The following is a 17,346-nucleotide window of genomic DNA, read 5'->3' as shown; positions in this document are numbered from 1 at the left end:
GAGCCAGGAGAGTGCAGCGCCAGTGATGTTGGAGTAGGTTTACAGACGGGTGAGGAGAATGAAGTGGTTAATGGTATCGAAGGGTGCAGTGAGGTCGAGCACGATGGTGAGGTGGTAGTTAAGTCACATATGTAACAGTTATTTTAACACAATAGTTTTCACTATGTTAACAATGCACCATTTCAAAATTGAGACGTTTCGCAGCGTTAACAAGTCGGCCTACTTTTATTTGAAAGTCTAACCAGATGTTGCATATTTATTGTTGTTAACTCGACCGCAGAGTCCTATAAGTTGCTAAAGGGGTACCCAGGGTGTTAAAAAGTGACGGCAAGGGGTCTTGATCAAGGGTCCAAATGTGAGGAGTTGGGAGTGATAATGTGTTGGACAGAAATTTGGCATGGGTAGGTGTTGGGGTTAAGAGAGAGATAGGGATGTAACTGCAAATTCTAAACCACTTCCAAGAGCTACACAAAACAAATATATGTATTTAGGTGACACTTCTTTTGAAAAAACGAAAAGACGTTTTGTTTTTAAAGCTCAATACTTGTTATGATGTCAATGGTTTCAGAAAAGGAGGGGCAATGATTGGGAGGTAAAGATATGAAAAAAGGAGATTCCCGAAGCAAAAATCTCACCCAGGGCCCCATGAAAGCTTAGACCGGCCCTGTCTGAATGGCCGTCTTGGCCCTCAATTACAGGATCAATGTCACCAATTTTGTTAGAACTTTTCTTTCCTTAAATTGTTTTAATTTCATGTTCCTTTTCGGCAGATCGATAACAGAACAATCTTTTTCTGAGAGTGAGTGGATACTGCTGATTTCTCTGCTCTGGTGAAAAACCTCCAGGTCTTGCAGGATGTCAGTGGGGGATCATCAGTGGGACAAAGAGCCACAATTCTGCAAGGTTCAGAGGAGAGTACTGGCTTTCTCTTTCTAAATTGCCTGGTGATTTAAAGCAGAGGATGTGCCATAGTTACAAATTGTTTTTTGGCACAGGAATAGATATTTGACATCCTGTGTTTTATACAAGTGTTCTACATACTTTTTGTGAATGCCACTGTCTTGTTTACACTTTGACTGTTTCAAATGATGAAATGTTTTAAACTGGAGAATTGTCTGGGAGTTTTACTCTAGCCTGTGAAACAACTGTTAAATTTTCCATTGGGCTATCTGGCCGACCCTCACGAAGAAGGTGATGGGCTCTGGGACGCCTGATGTGCAGCACAATGACTTTGTTTATGGGGAACAATCTAAGAGTGCCTCAAGGTTTAGTTCATATACTTTCACTTGAGACATGATGCTGAGGCTGCGGGGGAGGAGGGGGAGTTAGTTGGCACTGTGGGGGAGGAGGGCTTCAGTATTTGTCTTTGTGATTTGTTCGGTGGTTGCTGTCAGTCCTGCTGATGGTTTTACAAGTGTTTCTGCCGCTCTTGTTACTGCTTTCATACTGCTTTTGCGTGGGAGGTGTGTTTGTGTATGTGTGTGCGTGGTGCTCCAGCTTTTGCTAACATGTGCTGGTGTTTCTTCTACATTTTTAAAGATAAAGGCTTATTAAAGTAATGCCAAACATCGCTCCCTTCTGCTTCCTCTCAAACCTCTGATGTTGTTGTTGCTGCTCTGTATTGATTTTCACAGTATAAATGTTTCTCACAGGTCATGACCAGCATGTCTGATAAGATGGGGGAACTATTCCCCGTCTGATTCTCCAGGGTGTCAGAACATCCTACTCCACTAGAGGAATATTGTTGGCATTTTACTTTAGTACTGCAAGTCCTTGTGTAAAAATCCACTGAAGGGAATGTCAGTCTTCAATTGTAATGAACACAGATATTTCCGAAAGCTAGAAGCAGGAGAATTGACCTTTAACTTCACAAAATTATAGGTTGCTGCATTGGCAGTGGAATGGTGCATGAAGTTATTGTGTGAACCCCCTTTGGGTACAATAATAAACATATCTGAGATTATAAAATGAGTGGAATTTTCCTTAGTACATCGTCTTATAATGTCACCCGACAGACACAACATGATGTGTTTCACCCTCCCAACTCTAAGATAAAGGTCTTCAGAAGGAATTCATACAGTAAATAAAATAATGGTGGACTGTGAGGATGAGAGGATGGTGCAGTTATTAAATAAATAATAACATTAATGCTGCTGTCAGGTATCAGAATCTGAACCCAAGAGCAGACTGGTGTAGGTGTGAAAAGGTTATTATTTGAAACAACAGAATAAATGAAAAACTGAACCTGAACGAGTGGCTGGTGAGTGGGGCTGGGGTTTGATTTGAGTTCAGAGTCCAAAGCATGCTGGCAGGGGTTGGCTGGCAGGCGGGTGAGGCAGGTGTTTCATGATGATCCAGTGAGTTCAAAGGCAGGCATAGTGAGCTGGGTGGGTGTTCAGAGCAAGAGGTCTGGCGGTGAGTTACTGAAGACAAGGTAATCCAGTTAGTAACACATACCAATGACACAACAATCCAGCAGGGACAGGAAGGCTGGTCTGTCCTTATGAAGGCATGGCTGATTGTGTGTGATGAGGGACAGGTGCGTGAGTGGTGATTGTGAGTGAGACTGCCAACACAGGAAAGCCAGAGGACGCATCATCTCCACACTGAGCAGAAAAGAGGGAACAACACAGACAGACAAAACCAAAACACACCAAGCACGCAGCATCCGTCCAAAAAGTCAAAATAAATCTAAACACACTCTCGTACCAGATGTCACTTAGGCAGGTGTCACGGCAGGGGGGGACATGACAGCTGCAGTTGAATATGAGCTTTTTTATGTTACAATACATACTTACTCAAACTATTTAACGATATTGGCTAACTGACTTTATGGATAGATGATAATAGTCTCTCACTGCTTGTGGGATGAATAAAAAAAACAAAAGTTTTATTAAAGCAAATTGAAATAGAGATGGTTGTATGAAGTTTGCTGAAGTGTATGTAGCAGAAGCACATTGGTCTCTGTTGTTATCTTGATTTGTAGCAGCCAGGACAACAATAAGTTCACTAGTGTTTTTATCCTGTGTCATGTTTCAATCTATGCATAACATCTTGTCTTTGTTAGCAATTTAAAGTTATTTGAATTGATATAATTTGCATGTCCAGGTCCCATGCTGAATTAAATCTGTTTCTGTAATCCTGTAGCAGATGATATGAAATCTGCTTCCCACGTTGGTTGGTGTTTGCTGCCAAACCCTCACTGTCCTCAAGCTAGTTTTTCAAACTTCCAGGGTCCTTAAAGGGTTTCAGAGGCGCCCCTGGAAAGTAAGGATTTAATTTAATTTCCCTAGAAAATTATTTAATATTCCCTCCTGTTCATGTATGGATTATAATGACTACTGTAGTCACATATCTCATTATGATTATTACCTCCTCCTGTTGTCAGACAGATGTGGAGTTCACTAGTGAATGACGAAGTGAAACCTAGAGATATTTTAGTGAGTCCATGACCATAGGTGTGTGTATTTGGAGGTTTTCGACAACTTATATTTTAGGCTTTCTCTGTCGCCCGAGGATACTCTCCTAATCCTGTTATGTGAAGAGTAGTTAAGCACATGGACCGGAGGGAGGAAAAGCTAGCCTGGGTCTGTCCAAAGCAAAAAAAACAACACCTTCCAGCACCTCCAAAGCTCACTGATTAGCACAAATTATCTTCTTTCCATTACTGTTTGGTTTCATCTAGCCGGACTAGCTGTTATCCCCTGCTGCCAGTCTTTATGCTAACCCAGGCAAATATTGCTTATTTAATCCACAATTAGAGAGCTTTAGGGCTCTTAGTAGGAATATTTTTTTACTTTGAACAAAGTCAATATATTTGTTTTCCCCTGCCTCCTGTCTTTATGCTAAAATAGGCTAGAGCGTCTATAGCTGGCTCTAGCGTCAGACAAGAGACAAACATGAGAATGGTATCAATCTTCTTAACTAACTTGTATTTTCCAAAAAGTCTGTAAAACTATTATTAATTAGTATCTTACTGAATCTTACTTGTGCTTTTTGTTTAAATAAATGTACACCATAAAATGGTACTCTCGTGCCATGTTCACTCTTCGCTCAAAGTAAATAGCTCTCTTCCACAACTGGAAATTTGACATTTAAAAATACAAACATGGGACACATTTCCAGAGTAATGACACTGTGAGAGACATTTTATGGTAAACACAGTCACTCACACGTCGGTGTACCACCAGCAGACACTTCACCTCTTATTACCCACCGACTCATAAGAACCCTTAGACCCCTCAGGAATGCATGCACCAGTAACCCTCCGTTTTGCGGTCTGTCCAGATGTTTACACAGCTTTTCCTCACCACATGCACTCTCCAAGTTAATGCACCTCATAAAACAAAAGAGTCCAATGCTAAAATAAACTGTTGGAGTGATCATATGTTAGATGAAAACTGTCAGGTGATGCAATGTTTGGCTGGATGTGTCTAAATAAGTCCTGAACTAGAAGAGAAGAATGTTTGAGCACATAAAGTAGCAACAAATAACTAAGCTCTAAGCTCTAATCCCCAAGAATAATTTCTTATCTCAGCAGTGCATGTTGCCTTAACTATTGATGCTATCAGTGGGGTTAAGGTAATATTATGCATGTGCATACAGACAGTTTTTGAAATGGTGTAAGCTTGCGACTGAGTGCAACATAGTGGCCTGCCGCTCTCATCCAGAAGCATTAGTGCTTTCATCCATCATCATCCATCATCCAAGAAACAGTTTGTGATGTGTGCTTTGATTCTCTGTCTGGGACACACACCTAAACACACATCTTGGGTTTGTGCACACAGGGCCGAAGCCGAGACAGGTCTTGTCTCTAGATCTTACAAGCAGCTCATGAATAGACATGATGCACATGTCAGCAAAGGAGCTGGAACAAAGACTTGAGTTGCTGAGGTGTAGTTAACATGCAAGCATTTTGCTGTCTGGCTATAACCACAAAGCAGCCAGACTGAGACAGAGAGCACTCTGAATAAAGAAAAGACAGCACTCCAACAATAATTAATCTCAACGGGCTAAAACTTGAAATATGGTGAGGAACTGCCAAGAAAAGCAGGTTACATAAATTATTAGTTGATAATATGACACTTACATACACTTCTGAATTTCAGGTGATGAGTTACTCCCTCGACTGACTAGACTGTATATTAGGATAAAACTCTCATTGTATGCTTCTTTATTCAGTTACAGGTGTTTACAAGCACCTGGCGTCTGCCTTCCTCATGCTACAGGTCTGATCTAAACTCAACATTGTACTGACATCTGCTGGTCAGATGTTACATGAAAGATTTCTACAAACCAACATGTCTGCCTACATACTGTAAAATCAGACCTCGCTTTAGTGGCAGCACAAAGTCATTTCCAGTTAATTCATTATATCTATTATTTAGGGCAATATCTTTGTTTGTCACAAACACTGTTGACTCTCAACAGAGTTTCAATGTGCAAAACTCTTTTTTTTACCTTTTAAACACAAAATGATGTCCTTCTCAGAAAGTGCAACACAAATCAAATACTCAGATTTTAGAATACAGCTACCTCAGCACAAGTCAATGCTTTTTAAGTAAAGAGGTTACTACTGCAATGCAGTAATGAAAACAGCAGTGTAAGTCGTGGTTGAATGCTAATTATTTGCAGTACTGCAGCACTACTGTAGCATACTGTAAAGGAGAAAGTGATAAGTGATGAGAAAGACGTCTTAGATAAAAACAAACTCTGCAAACATTTAAAAGTTTGAGCATGCACACAAGGCAACAAGACTATGAAGATTTACAGCTATGCTTGGTGCTCTGTGATGTGATTTTATTGACAAGGAGCTGGTCACCTCATGAAACTCACATCCCTTTTGTTAAACAGAATAACATGTGCAATACCTGCATTTATGGTCCTACAATGTGGACCTCTGCTCTTTCTCAGTCTAGCCTTGTTACTGTTTGTTTCATGTATTTGACTTAATGTACCTTATCTAATCTTCTCCCTCTTACAGTCCCCTCCAAAAGTATTGGAACGGTAAGGCAAATTCCTTTGTTTTTGTTGTTCACTGAAGACATTTGGGTTTAAGATCAAAAGATGAGTAAGAGACTAGAGTTCAGAATTTCAGATAGATGTGTTAAAAAACCATTTGTATTAGACCACAGCAATCTTAGGTGAGCAAAAGTAATGGAACAAATAATCTCAAAAAGTAAATAACATTTAATATTTGACATCGACATCACCAAACTGTGGCATTCTTCATTTGTGATGCTATTCCAGGCTTTTACCGGAGCTTCGTTCAGTTCTTGTTTGTTTCAGGGTGTTTCTCCCTTCAGTCTCCTCTTAAGGAGGTGAAATGCAGCTCTATTGGGTTAAGGTCAGGTGACAGACTTGGGCAGTCTAAAACCTTTCATTTTCTTCCCCTGATGAAGTCCTTTGTTGTTTTTGGTGTGCTTTGGGTCATTGTCCTGCTGCATGATAAACTTCCTCCTGATTAGTTTCAATGCATTTCTCCGTAAATTGACAGACAAAATATTTCTGTACACTTCTGAATTCATTCTGCTGCTACCATCATCAGTTACATCATCATTAAATATTAATAAGCCTGTTCCAGAAGCAGCCGTTCACGCCCAGGCCATGACATTACCTCCACCATGCTTCACAGATGAGCTTTTATGCTTACGATCATAAGCAGTTCCTTTCTTTCTCCACACTTTGGCCTTTCCATCACTTTGGCACAGATTAATCTTGGTCTCATCAGTCTATAAGATTGTGTTTCAGAACTTTTGCGGCTCATCCAGGGGCGTTTTTAGGATCTTGAAACATTGGGGACTTAGCCCAGCCCATAAAACTTCATATTTGACAATAATTGACCCCCCCCCAAAAAAAAGTTAAGTCTGTAAAGCAACAGTAAACATCCTCTACTTATATGCCACAACAAAACTCAACAACACTATTAACTGTCTCATTTTGATGTTGTCATGTGTCTAATTATAATAATATAACAACAAAACTGCAGCAATATGAACCGGGGGTCTGGGGGTACTCCCCCATAAAATTGTGAGTGTTAAACACTTAATGTCCTGCATTCTGGTGTTTTTCTGCACCAATTTCTGCCTTTTCTCCATTGGTTTATTGTGGAAATCATTTATGTAAAAGGACGCACAAAATTCAGGTAGCAGGCAGGTGTCTGAATCTTTGTGAGCTGGTTCCACTGGTTGCTTTTAAATGACTTGAAGGCTGGCAATTCTGCCTTCAGATGTTATGACTGATTACTCTTTGATCGTCCTTGATACTGAATTGTGATGAATATTTAACAACATTTTGATATTTTATGACCTTGTAACCGATTATTTATTCCCATCTTAAATGTGCAATTGTACTACTGCCTGCCTTGACCAGGACACTGTTGGAAAAATAGATTCAATGCAATTTGCTTTGCTTGTTGATTATATGTAATTTAGCTATTTCTACAATTTTATATCTACAATTATTTTCATTTTTAAATCTCCATGAACATATTGATAAGATCACTTTAAAGTATCACGCTTGCTGCCCAGCCAACTATTGTTGCCTGTCTCTATTATGATTGGAGATGTAGCCAACCTAACCACTTGCAGTAGCACAGGCAGCCAATACAATCTGATTGTATAAAGCATCTAAATAATCTTCACAACGCTCCCGCACCCTCAAGTTCAATTTTCGCCCTTTTGTTGTTTGTTTTTAAAAAACCCTTCTGAGATCCAGGGTATGGGCTCATCTCTGTACTTCTTTGCAAATTTTAATCTGGCCTTCCGATTCTTCCTGCTGATGAGTGGTTTGCATCTTGTGGTGTGGCCTCTCTTTCTGCTCTCTGAGTCTTCTTCCAACAGTGGATTGTGATACCTTCACCCCTGCACTGTGGAGGTCGCTGGTGATGTTACTTACTGATGTTTTGGGGGTTTTCTTCACAGCTCTCACGGTATTTCTTTCATCAGCTACTGTTGTTTTCCTTGGTCGACGTCTGTTGCTCAGTACACCAGTAGTTTCTTTCTTTTTCAGGATATTCCCAATTGTTGTGCTTGCTATGCCCAATGTTTGTCCAATTGTCCAATTCAATTTTCCTTCTTTTCTCAGCTTGGCAATGGCTTGCTTTTCTCCCATAGACAGCTCTCTGGTCTTCATGTTGGTTTATCCTCTTTAACAGGAAATGCAGTCTTTATAGGTTTGAACCAAGGATGAAAACTTAGACTAGTCATGCAGAGCTATATAATGTTTGGACAATCAACCTAAAAGGCAACACCTGGGCAACAAGAGACATGTCAGTCACATGTTCCAGTAGTTTTGGTAGTAGGGTGGTATGTCCTGAGTTGTTTAACACATCTAGATGTGAATGCCAAGAAATAAAAGCTGAAATTCTGAACTTTTGTCTCATACTCATCTTTTGACCCACATGTCTTCAGTGAACAACAAAAACAAAGAAATTTGCCTTACCGTTCTAATACTTTTGGAGGAGACTGTATATTCTTATTGTAAATACATATTCTCCTTTGTAGCTGAACAACTATCATACAAGGGTTTGTCTGTACAGCAATGATATCCCAGGTCTCATTAACTTAAGACAGAATGATTATAAATTACACAGTACTATGTCTCATGTGAGTTTATTAAGTCTTTCTGTTTCTGAGGCTATATACTACCAGGCAGTCCTTAAATAAATATCATTTGCACTGCGTCATTTCTTGGCCATGATCAGCATTGACATCACAGCAGTTCACTGCAAATAAGAGTCCTGTTGAATCTAAACCCGGGAGAAAAAAATGAGCAGGAATGGATGCAATGAAAGTTAGTTGAGAAACACAAAATGTCGTACTGGAAAGGTAGATAACAGTCAAGAAAGAAACTTACTGAGAAATTTACTGTGCTTGAATGTGTTTCAAGTCAAACCATCTGACCCTTATTAAAAAAGAAACACATGACCTAGAGTATAGGCAAATATACACATATAAAAACGTGTCACAGACCATCTGAAAGATATAAAGTAATCAAGGCTCTCAGCTCAGATTAAACATTAACCTGAACAATGACGGTGTTTGGGGCTGCTGGCAGTCTGTGGCTGAGGCAAAGGTCTTCTAAAAGCTTCTACCATCCTGAAGTCAGTGTTCGTTGCAAACAAGGAGTTGCCTTTCACAAAGTGACAATGCTCAACTCTGTGGGTCTGAACCTTGTGGTGCTGCTTTCAGCAATGCGAGCAGCCACAGTAGAGAGGTGAGTTTTATTCATAAAATCACACACTGACGGCTTGTGTCAAATACCGTTTCTTAGAAGGTAAACACAACATGGCTGGGGACATTACTGTGGAAGCAATCTGTTACCTTTGAATCCAAATCCTTACAATAGTTCTCAGAAAGAGCATTCACTTTACTGACTAAAATATGAAAATATTCCCAAAGAAATTGCAAAACAGCCCATATGAGAGTGTTTATATATTATATATTTTTGTTATTATTGATGCATCCAACCGAATCATCACTGGAAAAGTTCCACATTTGTGGGCCAGGGAGCAGTGAGCTCCTTATTTCTAGTGGCTGTGAAGTAGCCCCACAAGCAATATTTTTTTACCTTTGGACAGAGCCACGCTAGCTATTTCCCCCTGCTCTCAGTCAGGCTAAGCTAACCCAGCCATCTCCTAGTGGTATCTGTAGTATCAATCTTCTCATCTAAATCAGCAAGTGGATGGAAGCAGCATTTTGACGATGAAGCTAGTCAAGGTGGAGCTCCTTCTACTGCATACGTGAATAAACGCGTAAAACCTTTTGTGGCTCCATAGGGAGCTGTATGAAGTCTTTCAGGGGGCATTACTGAGGAATTTTGTTGGCTCTGTGGTGGCATTAGCCACCTTCTACGGAGTGGTCTGCTTGGGCAGTGGCATTGCGGTGGCAGATAGGAGGAGACTTGACAGGCTGATTAGGGAATCCAGCTCTGTTCTTGGATATGCCCCCATAACAGCATGGAGGGGGTGGGAGATATAAGGATAGTTGCTAAGATCCTCCATGATGGAGAACCCTTCCCAGCCCATGCAGGTTGTCCTGAGGAGACTGAGCCGCTCCTTTAGTGACATGCTGCTTCAAAGAGAGATACCGCATGTCTTTTCATTCCTGGTTCTGTCAGACTTTACAATCAGTCCTGCTCCCAGTAGACTACATGGACAAAACACACACACATACTGATAATCTGTGCAGCTATTTACTAGTCATTCTCTTATATTAATATATTCTTAGATTTATTCGTTGTTTGTTTATCTTTAGAGTGTCTTTTGTACTTTTTACACTGTCTTGCTGCTGTTTCTGTAACATTGGGAATTTCCCCGTTGAAGTAAATTGAATTTAAATGAATTTCTAGAGGGCCAATGATTAGCATTTTAATTTTATTAAGGATGAGGAGACATACAACACAATATTACTGAGGTAGGACACAGTTCAGAAAACCACTGGTTCTCATGTGTCTCATGTATTTTGGTGTGTGCAACAGAGTGGAGTATGACTACTACAAATACCATCCAATGCCGGAGGTGAGAAGGCCCGATCACTGCTCTCGCACATGTTACTTTGACACAAACACACACACACACACACACACACACACAGACACTGATGTGTGATGATGCTCCACCCTACAGATCACCAACTGGATGAATCAGACTGCGAAGGATCACCCTGATCTTGTGACCATAGTGGACTATGGAAAGACCTATGAGAAGAGGACTATTAGCTTGCTCAAGGTAAAACAAATTTCTAACTGTTGATTTCTGATCAGATACCAGGAGCATACTGGAGAATATTGTGTGTGTTTATATGATCCAGCAGCCAAATAAGAAGCTCTATGAATTTGTCTTCCAGATTGGCCTGAATACTGGAAAGAAAAAGAAAGCTATCTGGATGGACTGTGGGATCCACGCCAGGGAATGGATCGCCCCGGCCTTCTGTCAGTACTTTGTCAGACAGGTGAAAGACATCTGATCTATTAATTAACAAATTAACAAAAGTTATTATTTTGCTGTGATGAGGGTTAAACTTCATATTTGAAGGGGACAATAAGTTCATGTCTTCCACAATATCTGTCTAACCCTGATTTTTTTGTTTCTCCCTCAACTTAGATCCTGCAAACATACAAAACAGACCCAAAAATGGAAGAGATGATGAAGAACATGGACTTCTACGTCACCCCTGTGCTCAACATGGACGGCTACATCTACACCTGGAAGGACAACACAGTCAGTACTTGTATTTGATGGATATTTACCAAAATTACTTCCTGAGTTGTGCATCAAGCTCTCAAACTACTGGGGAGCGGGATATGAGAGAATAATGGTCCATTAAAGCGATGGCAGTGAAGTTTAAATGAGTCACAGTTCAATCAGCGAATCAATTGCTTTCTGATGATCAACATGGCCCAAGTACAAAATCATTTCATTTTCTAAATAAGATGAATGGAGAAATAACATCAAACAGCAATCCAAGGCAGCATTTAGTTATGTACAAAAACGTTAAGTGCTGTTTAATTCTCAGAAACGGCTGATTTCACTGACCGACCATTTTGGCCTGTTTAGACTCGACTGTGGAGGAAGAACAGGTCACCAGGACCTTCAGACTGTTACGGCACTGATCTCAACCGCAACTTTGACGCCAACTGGGGCAGTGAGTCTTCTTGTGTTTCTCCCTCTACATATTTATACAGCTTGTTGCTCTGATAACCATGGATTAGTGAATATCACACCAAGGTGTTCTTGAAGCTTGAAGCACAACACAATTTGTTTTAAAAGCACTTAGGCTCAGTGAATGAATGTGCGTGACTGGTGAATGCAGATGTAGTGTAAAAGTGCTTTGGAGTGGTCGAAAAGACTAGACAGGCGCTATACAATTACGGAGCATTTAGCAAGTTGGCTATATAATTTAAATGATGTCACCATCAGCGTGTTTCTGCTGCCCCCAAATGGCCAGAAATCAGTTAATGCAGCTTTAAAAATAAATGTTTTGTGTACATTTATATTGACGTTGCCTCGTGGAACTTGTGAAGCTGAAGCTTTTACATGTGAAACGGTGAACTTGCTCAGCCTGTGCGATGGGAAGAAGTGGAGTCACTTCTACATTTTTGGCTGCTTTCACAGCAATAGGGGTATCATCTAACTGCTGCTCAAACTTCTACGGCGGGAGAGAACCTGTGTCTGAGCCCGAGGCCCAGGCCGTAACTTATTTTGTAGGAAGCCGGAAGGAGGACTTCCTGTGTTTCCTCACTATCCACTCCTACAGCCAGATGCTCTTGATTCCCTTTGGACACCCAAACTTCACCGCTGACAACTACGAAGAGCTGGTATTTACATCTACAAACACATAATATTCTACATAATATTGCATAGCTATTCAGGACAAACAGTGTCAGTGTGTCTTTAAAGACTGATTATGATTATCACTGCATGTTCCTACTTTAATAAAGACAATACTTTGCATATTGTCATAGAAACTGAGGTTATGCAGCTCAAAACAACCCACAGTAAATGTGACCCAGGAATTAAAAACCATATCTGTGTTTGATTCTCTTTTATATAGAGTTATATTTTAACTATTTTAGCAGAGCAGGAAGAAGAATACTATGGTTGAATTGGTCCAAAATCTGTTATTCCTGGATTAGAGCAAGACGACTAAATCAGCCAGGACAATATGTCAGCTGATACTTGATAATTGCAAATACACCGATATTGGTGTAAATATCAGAAATTATACTGCAGAAACACCAGGACAACTTTCATCAAAGAAACAGATATTATTTCCGCTGCAGTAAGTTATGTTTGGCGGTATGGCTCTGTTCTGGGATCTCCCTGCACATCCATGTGCATAAATGGAAAGCCAAGGCAGAGAGCAGCATTAAAGGGTACAGAACTGAGCATTAATACAGCTTGCAGGGGAAGCAGCAATGGCAGGCAGGCTGTAGCAGCTTAAATAAGGCGCCAAGTATGTAATTTGCCAGTGAATGCTAAAAGACGATTCAGCTGAGCTGTCCGCTAAAGTGACTGGCTTTAGGATGGCTGCTGTCAGCTGACACTACCCCCCCATCATCAACATATGACAGATGTTGACAGTGTGTTTTCTGACTGGATACACAACACTAACTATCAAAATCAGAATAACAAGCGAGTTTATTAGGTACATTTTCACATACAAGGAATTTGCCTCAGCATGTATTGGTGCTTAACAGTACACACAAACATAAATATATAAATATAAATATAAAAAAAGTAAAGAGATCAAAAAGTTTACAAAATAATACTGAAAATTCAAATACCTACAATATGTATGCACACAGAACTGATGTAGATGCTAAAAACTGGTCATCCGCAGCTTCAAATGAAGTACGAAAGATACATTTGCTTTTGTAAATTGTAATGTTCTGTTGTCAAAACTGTAATTTGCTGAACACAATATTGCTTTCATTCCATTGTGTTTTATCCCCATTAGGCTTTACTCAATAGATAAAATAAGGTTATGTGCTCTCTGGATCTCTGCTCATTTCAGTGATTGTATGACAAATGCTAATGTCTGGATCCTCAGATGGATGTGGGTTTGGCTGCAGCAGACGCCATTAGGGGGATCCACGGGAAGAATTACACTGTAGGAACCTCAGCGAAAGTATTGTGTAAGTCTGCACAATACCGCTATTCATACAAGATATTTCTTAGGGGGCTTAATTGATGTAACAGGGAAAGGTAAGACAGGTCAAGCTTGGAGTGATTAGCTGACCCCACAAGTGTTCACTGACCTTCCAGTTCTAGTTATTTCTCTCATGTAAACTATTTTGTTTTATGATGAAATACCAGAACAAATGACATTTCCATCAGCCTTAACAGTACATTGTGTTTAGTGCTAATATAAGCAAATGGTAGCATGCTAAACTAATAGGGTAAACATGATAAACATTATACCTGCTAAATATGTGTGTGTTATCATTGTCATTGTAAGCATTTAGGTTAAACAGAGCCTCAATCTAGCATGGCTATAAACACTAAGACCGCGTTCAGACCGGCTTTAGACATGTGTAAAAAAAAAAAAAAAAAAAACTTTAAAAAAAGATACATTTATTTGAATGAGATCAGTCCAGTAATGCAGCAGATTTGCCAAGGCAGAGGGCTCTGCCAAAAAAGTTGAACCAGGTGGCCAATCAAATACGTGGGAGCACACATTCCTGGTAGACTACTTTGTAACATGAATGCTGTATTATTGCTTTTTACCTTACAATTGTTGCAATGAAGGTGATAACTTTCCAGAATTGTAAATTGTTTCCTCATTATAAGCCTTCAAGCACATGAACATTCAAGGATTCAAAGTGTTTATTATGAGATGTTCAAGTTTCTCTGTACACTGAAATTCTTACTTTGCTGTCCACATCAAATTGCTACAATAAAAATAAAAATAAAATATATTTATTCATAAAAATACAATTAAAATATGAAATATAGAGATATAAAATAAGCTGAGTTTGTGAAAATGTTTTAATTTATTACATTTGAAGTCCTCAAACTGGACTCCCATGTCTCACCCGTACCTGAAGCAACAACTGAACTCCTACTTGGTTTTGTTCGTTTTTGCTCTACTCACACTCATCATCTTTTTTCTGTAGTTAAGCTGTAGTTTAACTCAAGATGAACTGGTGGTGTGAGTGCAACTGGTCACATGCCTCTGGTGTGGAAGACCTGGGTTCAATCCACCCCTTAACCCCTAGTTGCTCCAGAGGCATGCAACCTCTGACATATAGGAATTATAAGTCGCTTTGTAGTGTTGTATTACTCGAGACTGGTCTTGATCTTAAGACCACTTTTTGATGGTCTTGGTCTCGTCTCGGACTCGACCGCATTTCCACTCGGTCTTGTCTCTGTCTCGGACATTGTGGACTCTGGATTTTATTTCAAGACCAGTCAAGACCATAATGTTGGGAATATCAATAAATTGCTTTTGCATTGTCTGATTTGTTAACATCCTAACTTTTATTGGAAGTAAAACATATTGCTTCAAATGCAACCAATAACTCTAATTAATGACACCCCTCCCTGCGATGCTTATGCTGATTTCAGCTCTTAGTGTTTGTATGTGGGTGTTTTAATGGGAAATGTGGATCTTTCAGACGAATTTGTGAAGTACCTATGATCTTGTTCCACATTTTATTGCGTACCATGCAATGCAGGGAACTGGTCTTGACAAGTCTTGCCCTCCCTCGGTCTTGGTCTCGACTGCTTTCAGCCCCTCAAAGTCTTGGTCTTGTCTTGGTCTGAATAAACTCTGGTCTTGTTCTTGGTTTGGGCGGTTTTGACTACAACACTATCGCTTTGGATAAAAGCTTTCACTAAGTCACTAATTAATTAACTGTAAATATTACCTTTGAAGCTACTAAAGCTTATTGAGAAGGTTACATGACACCGGCCAGTAAAATGTGTACCCTTTTTCTACAGACCCCAAATCTGGTTCATCCACAGACTGGGCTCGGCTGCAGGGGATCCCCTTCACCTACACCTTTGAGCTGAGAGACAATGGGACATTCGGCTTCCAGCTACCCGAGGATCAGATCCAGCCGACCTGTGAGGAGGCCTACAGCGGAGCCCTGCACATCATCACCTACGCCCACGACAAGACCTTTAATGGTGCTGTGGCACCCACTGCTGCAGCCCTGTGGACCATGCTGTTAGGAGTGGGTTTCACCAACACCACTCTGATGTGAATTAGAAAAAACTGCATGAGGGGAAACTGACCAAAGCTGTACTTTGAGGTCCAGTCATCCTAAAGAATCTGCTTGATTCTCATTTGAGGAAAACATTTTTTTGTTGATAAATTATTACAAATAGTATTAAAATGTATAATAATAATAATCTTTATTTGTAGAGCACTTTTCAAAACAAGTTACAAAGTGCTTTAACAAGTGTAAAGACAATAATACCCAAGAGACAATAATACAAAAACATTACAAGATAAAAGCATGAAAACATTGAAAAGACTAAAATACACGTTTAAGATAAATATAAAATTAGTAAAATACAATAAAAGGGATAAAATAAAGTCAAATCAGATTGGGAAATGCTCTCCTATAAAAGTATGTTTTAAGAAGAGACTTAAAAGAGTTCACTGACTCAGCTGACCTGATTTCCTCGGGCAGGTTGTTCCAGAGCCTCGGGGCCCTGACAGCAAACGCTCTGTTCCCTTTAGTTTTCAGTCGAGACTCTGGAACAGACAGCAGACCTCTGCCCGAGGATCTCAAGGTACGTGCTGGTGCGTATGGGACTAAAAGGTCAGAAATATAACAAGGCGAGAGGCCATGAAGAGCTTTAAAAGTAATCAATAGAATTTTAAAGTCAATTCTAAAACATAATGGGAGCCAGTGTAATGAAGCTAAAATAGGAGTAATGTGGTCATATTTCTTTGTTCTGGTTAAAAGCCTGGCAGCTGAGTTCTGGACAGTCTGGAGTCGATCAATAGATTTTTGGGTTAAACAAGTGAAAAGGCTGTTGCAATAATCCAGGCGTGATGAGATGGAGGCGTGTAAAATGGTCTCGGTGTCCTTAAAAGTTAACATAGAAATATAGCACAAATTCGATCTAAGTTGATAAAAACATGATTGAACAAGTTTTGTTGCACCAAGGTTCTTTGCCACAGGCTTAATGTGATTTACTAGGGAACCAGCAGATTGACCAGGATTTCTGTTCAGGAGTTCAGTTGGAGGAAATCATTTGACATCCATTTTTTAACTTCACAAAGGCAGTTGTTAAGTGAACTCAGCCAGGGTCTGTGGATCTGACGGGCAAGTACATTTGTGTGTCATCAGCATAAATATGAAAAGAAATGCCATGTTTATGGATAATATGTCCAAGGGGAAGCAGATACAAGGAAAACAAAATAGGTCCTAAGACCGACCCCTGAGGCACAACATATTTAACTGGACAGAACGAAGAGACATAGTTGTTTACAGACACGCAAAACTTCCTATTTGACAGGTAGGATGAAAACCATTCTAGAGCAGTACCAGAGATCCCCACCCAGTGCCTCAGTCTGTCTAACATGATGTTGTGATCAATGGTGTCAAAAGCAGTGCTAAGGTCCAGGAGTACCAGGACTGAGCACATACCTTCATCAGCAGACATTAAAAGGTCATTGGTGACTTTAAGCAGGGCAGTCTCAGTGCTGTGGTACTTCCTGAAACCAGATTGAAACTTTTCAAATATTTTGTTATTTTCCAGAACAGTGAGCAGCTGTTTGGACACAATTCTTTCTAGAATCTTTGCAATAAAAGGCAGTTTTGAAATTGGTCTAAAATTATGTGGGAGGGAGGGATCTAAACCAGGTTTCTTTAAAAGTGGGTTCA

General features: G+C 40.0%; 1 protein-coding gene across 1 annotated transcript; it reads left to right on the top strand.

The window, feature by feature from the left end:
- The first annotated feature begins 9,031 nt into the window (after window positions 1-9,031).
- LOC123967309 (carboxypeptidase O-like) lies at window positions 9,032-15,711 on the top strand. Its single transcript, XM_046043377.1, has 9 exons — window positions 9,032-9,216; window positions 10,480-10,519; window positions 10,628-10,729; window positions 10,848-10,952; window positions 11,105-11,221; window positions 11,558-11,645; window positions 12,116-12,318; window positions 13,554-13,638; window positions 15,446-15,711. The coding sequence occupies exons 1-9, from the start codon at window positions 9,032-9,034 to the stop codon at window positions 15,709-15,711; spliced, it is 1,191 nt and encodes a 396-aa protein (XP_045899333.1).
- Window positions 15,712-17,346: the final 1,635 nt, after the last annotated feature.

The sequence above is a fragment of the Micropterus dolomieu genome, unplaced genomic scaffold, assembly GCF_021292245.1.
Source record: "Micropterus dolomieu isolate WLL.071019.BEF.003 ecotype Adirondacks unplaced genomic scaffold, ASM2129224v1 scaffold_237, whole genome shotgun sequence".
NCBI classification, from domain to species: Eukaryota; Metazoa; Chordata; class Actinopteri; order Centrarchiformes; family Centrarchidae; genus Micropterus; species Micropterus dolomieu.
Note: the sequence above shows the minus strand (reverse complement) of the source record. Positions and strands in the feature narration are given on the sequence as shown.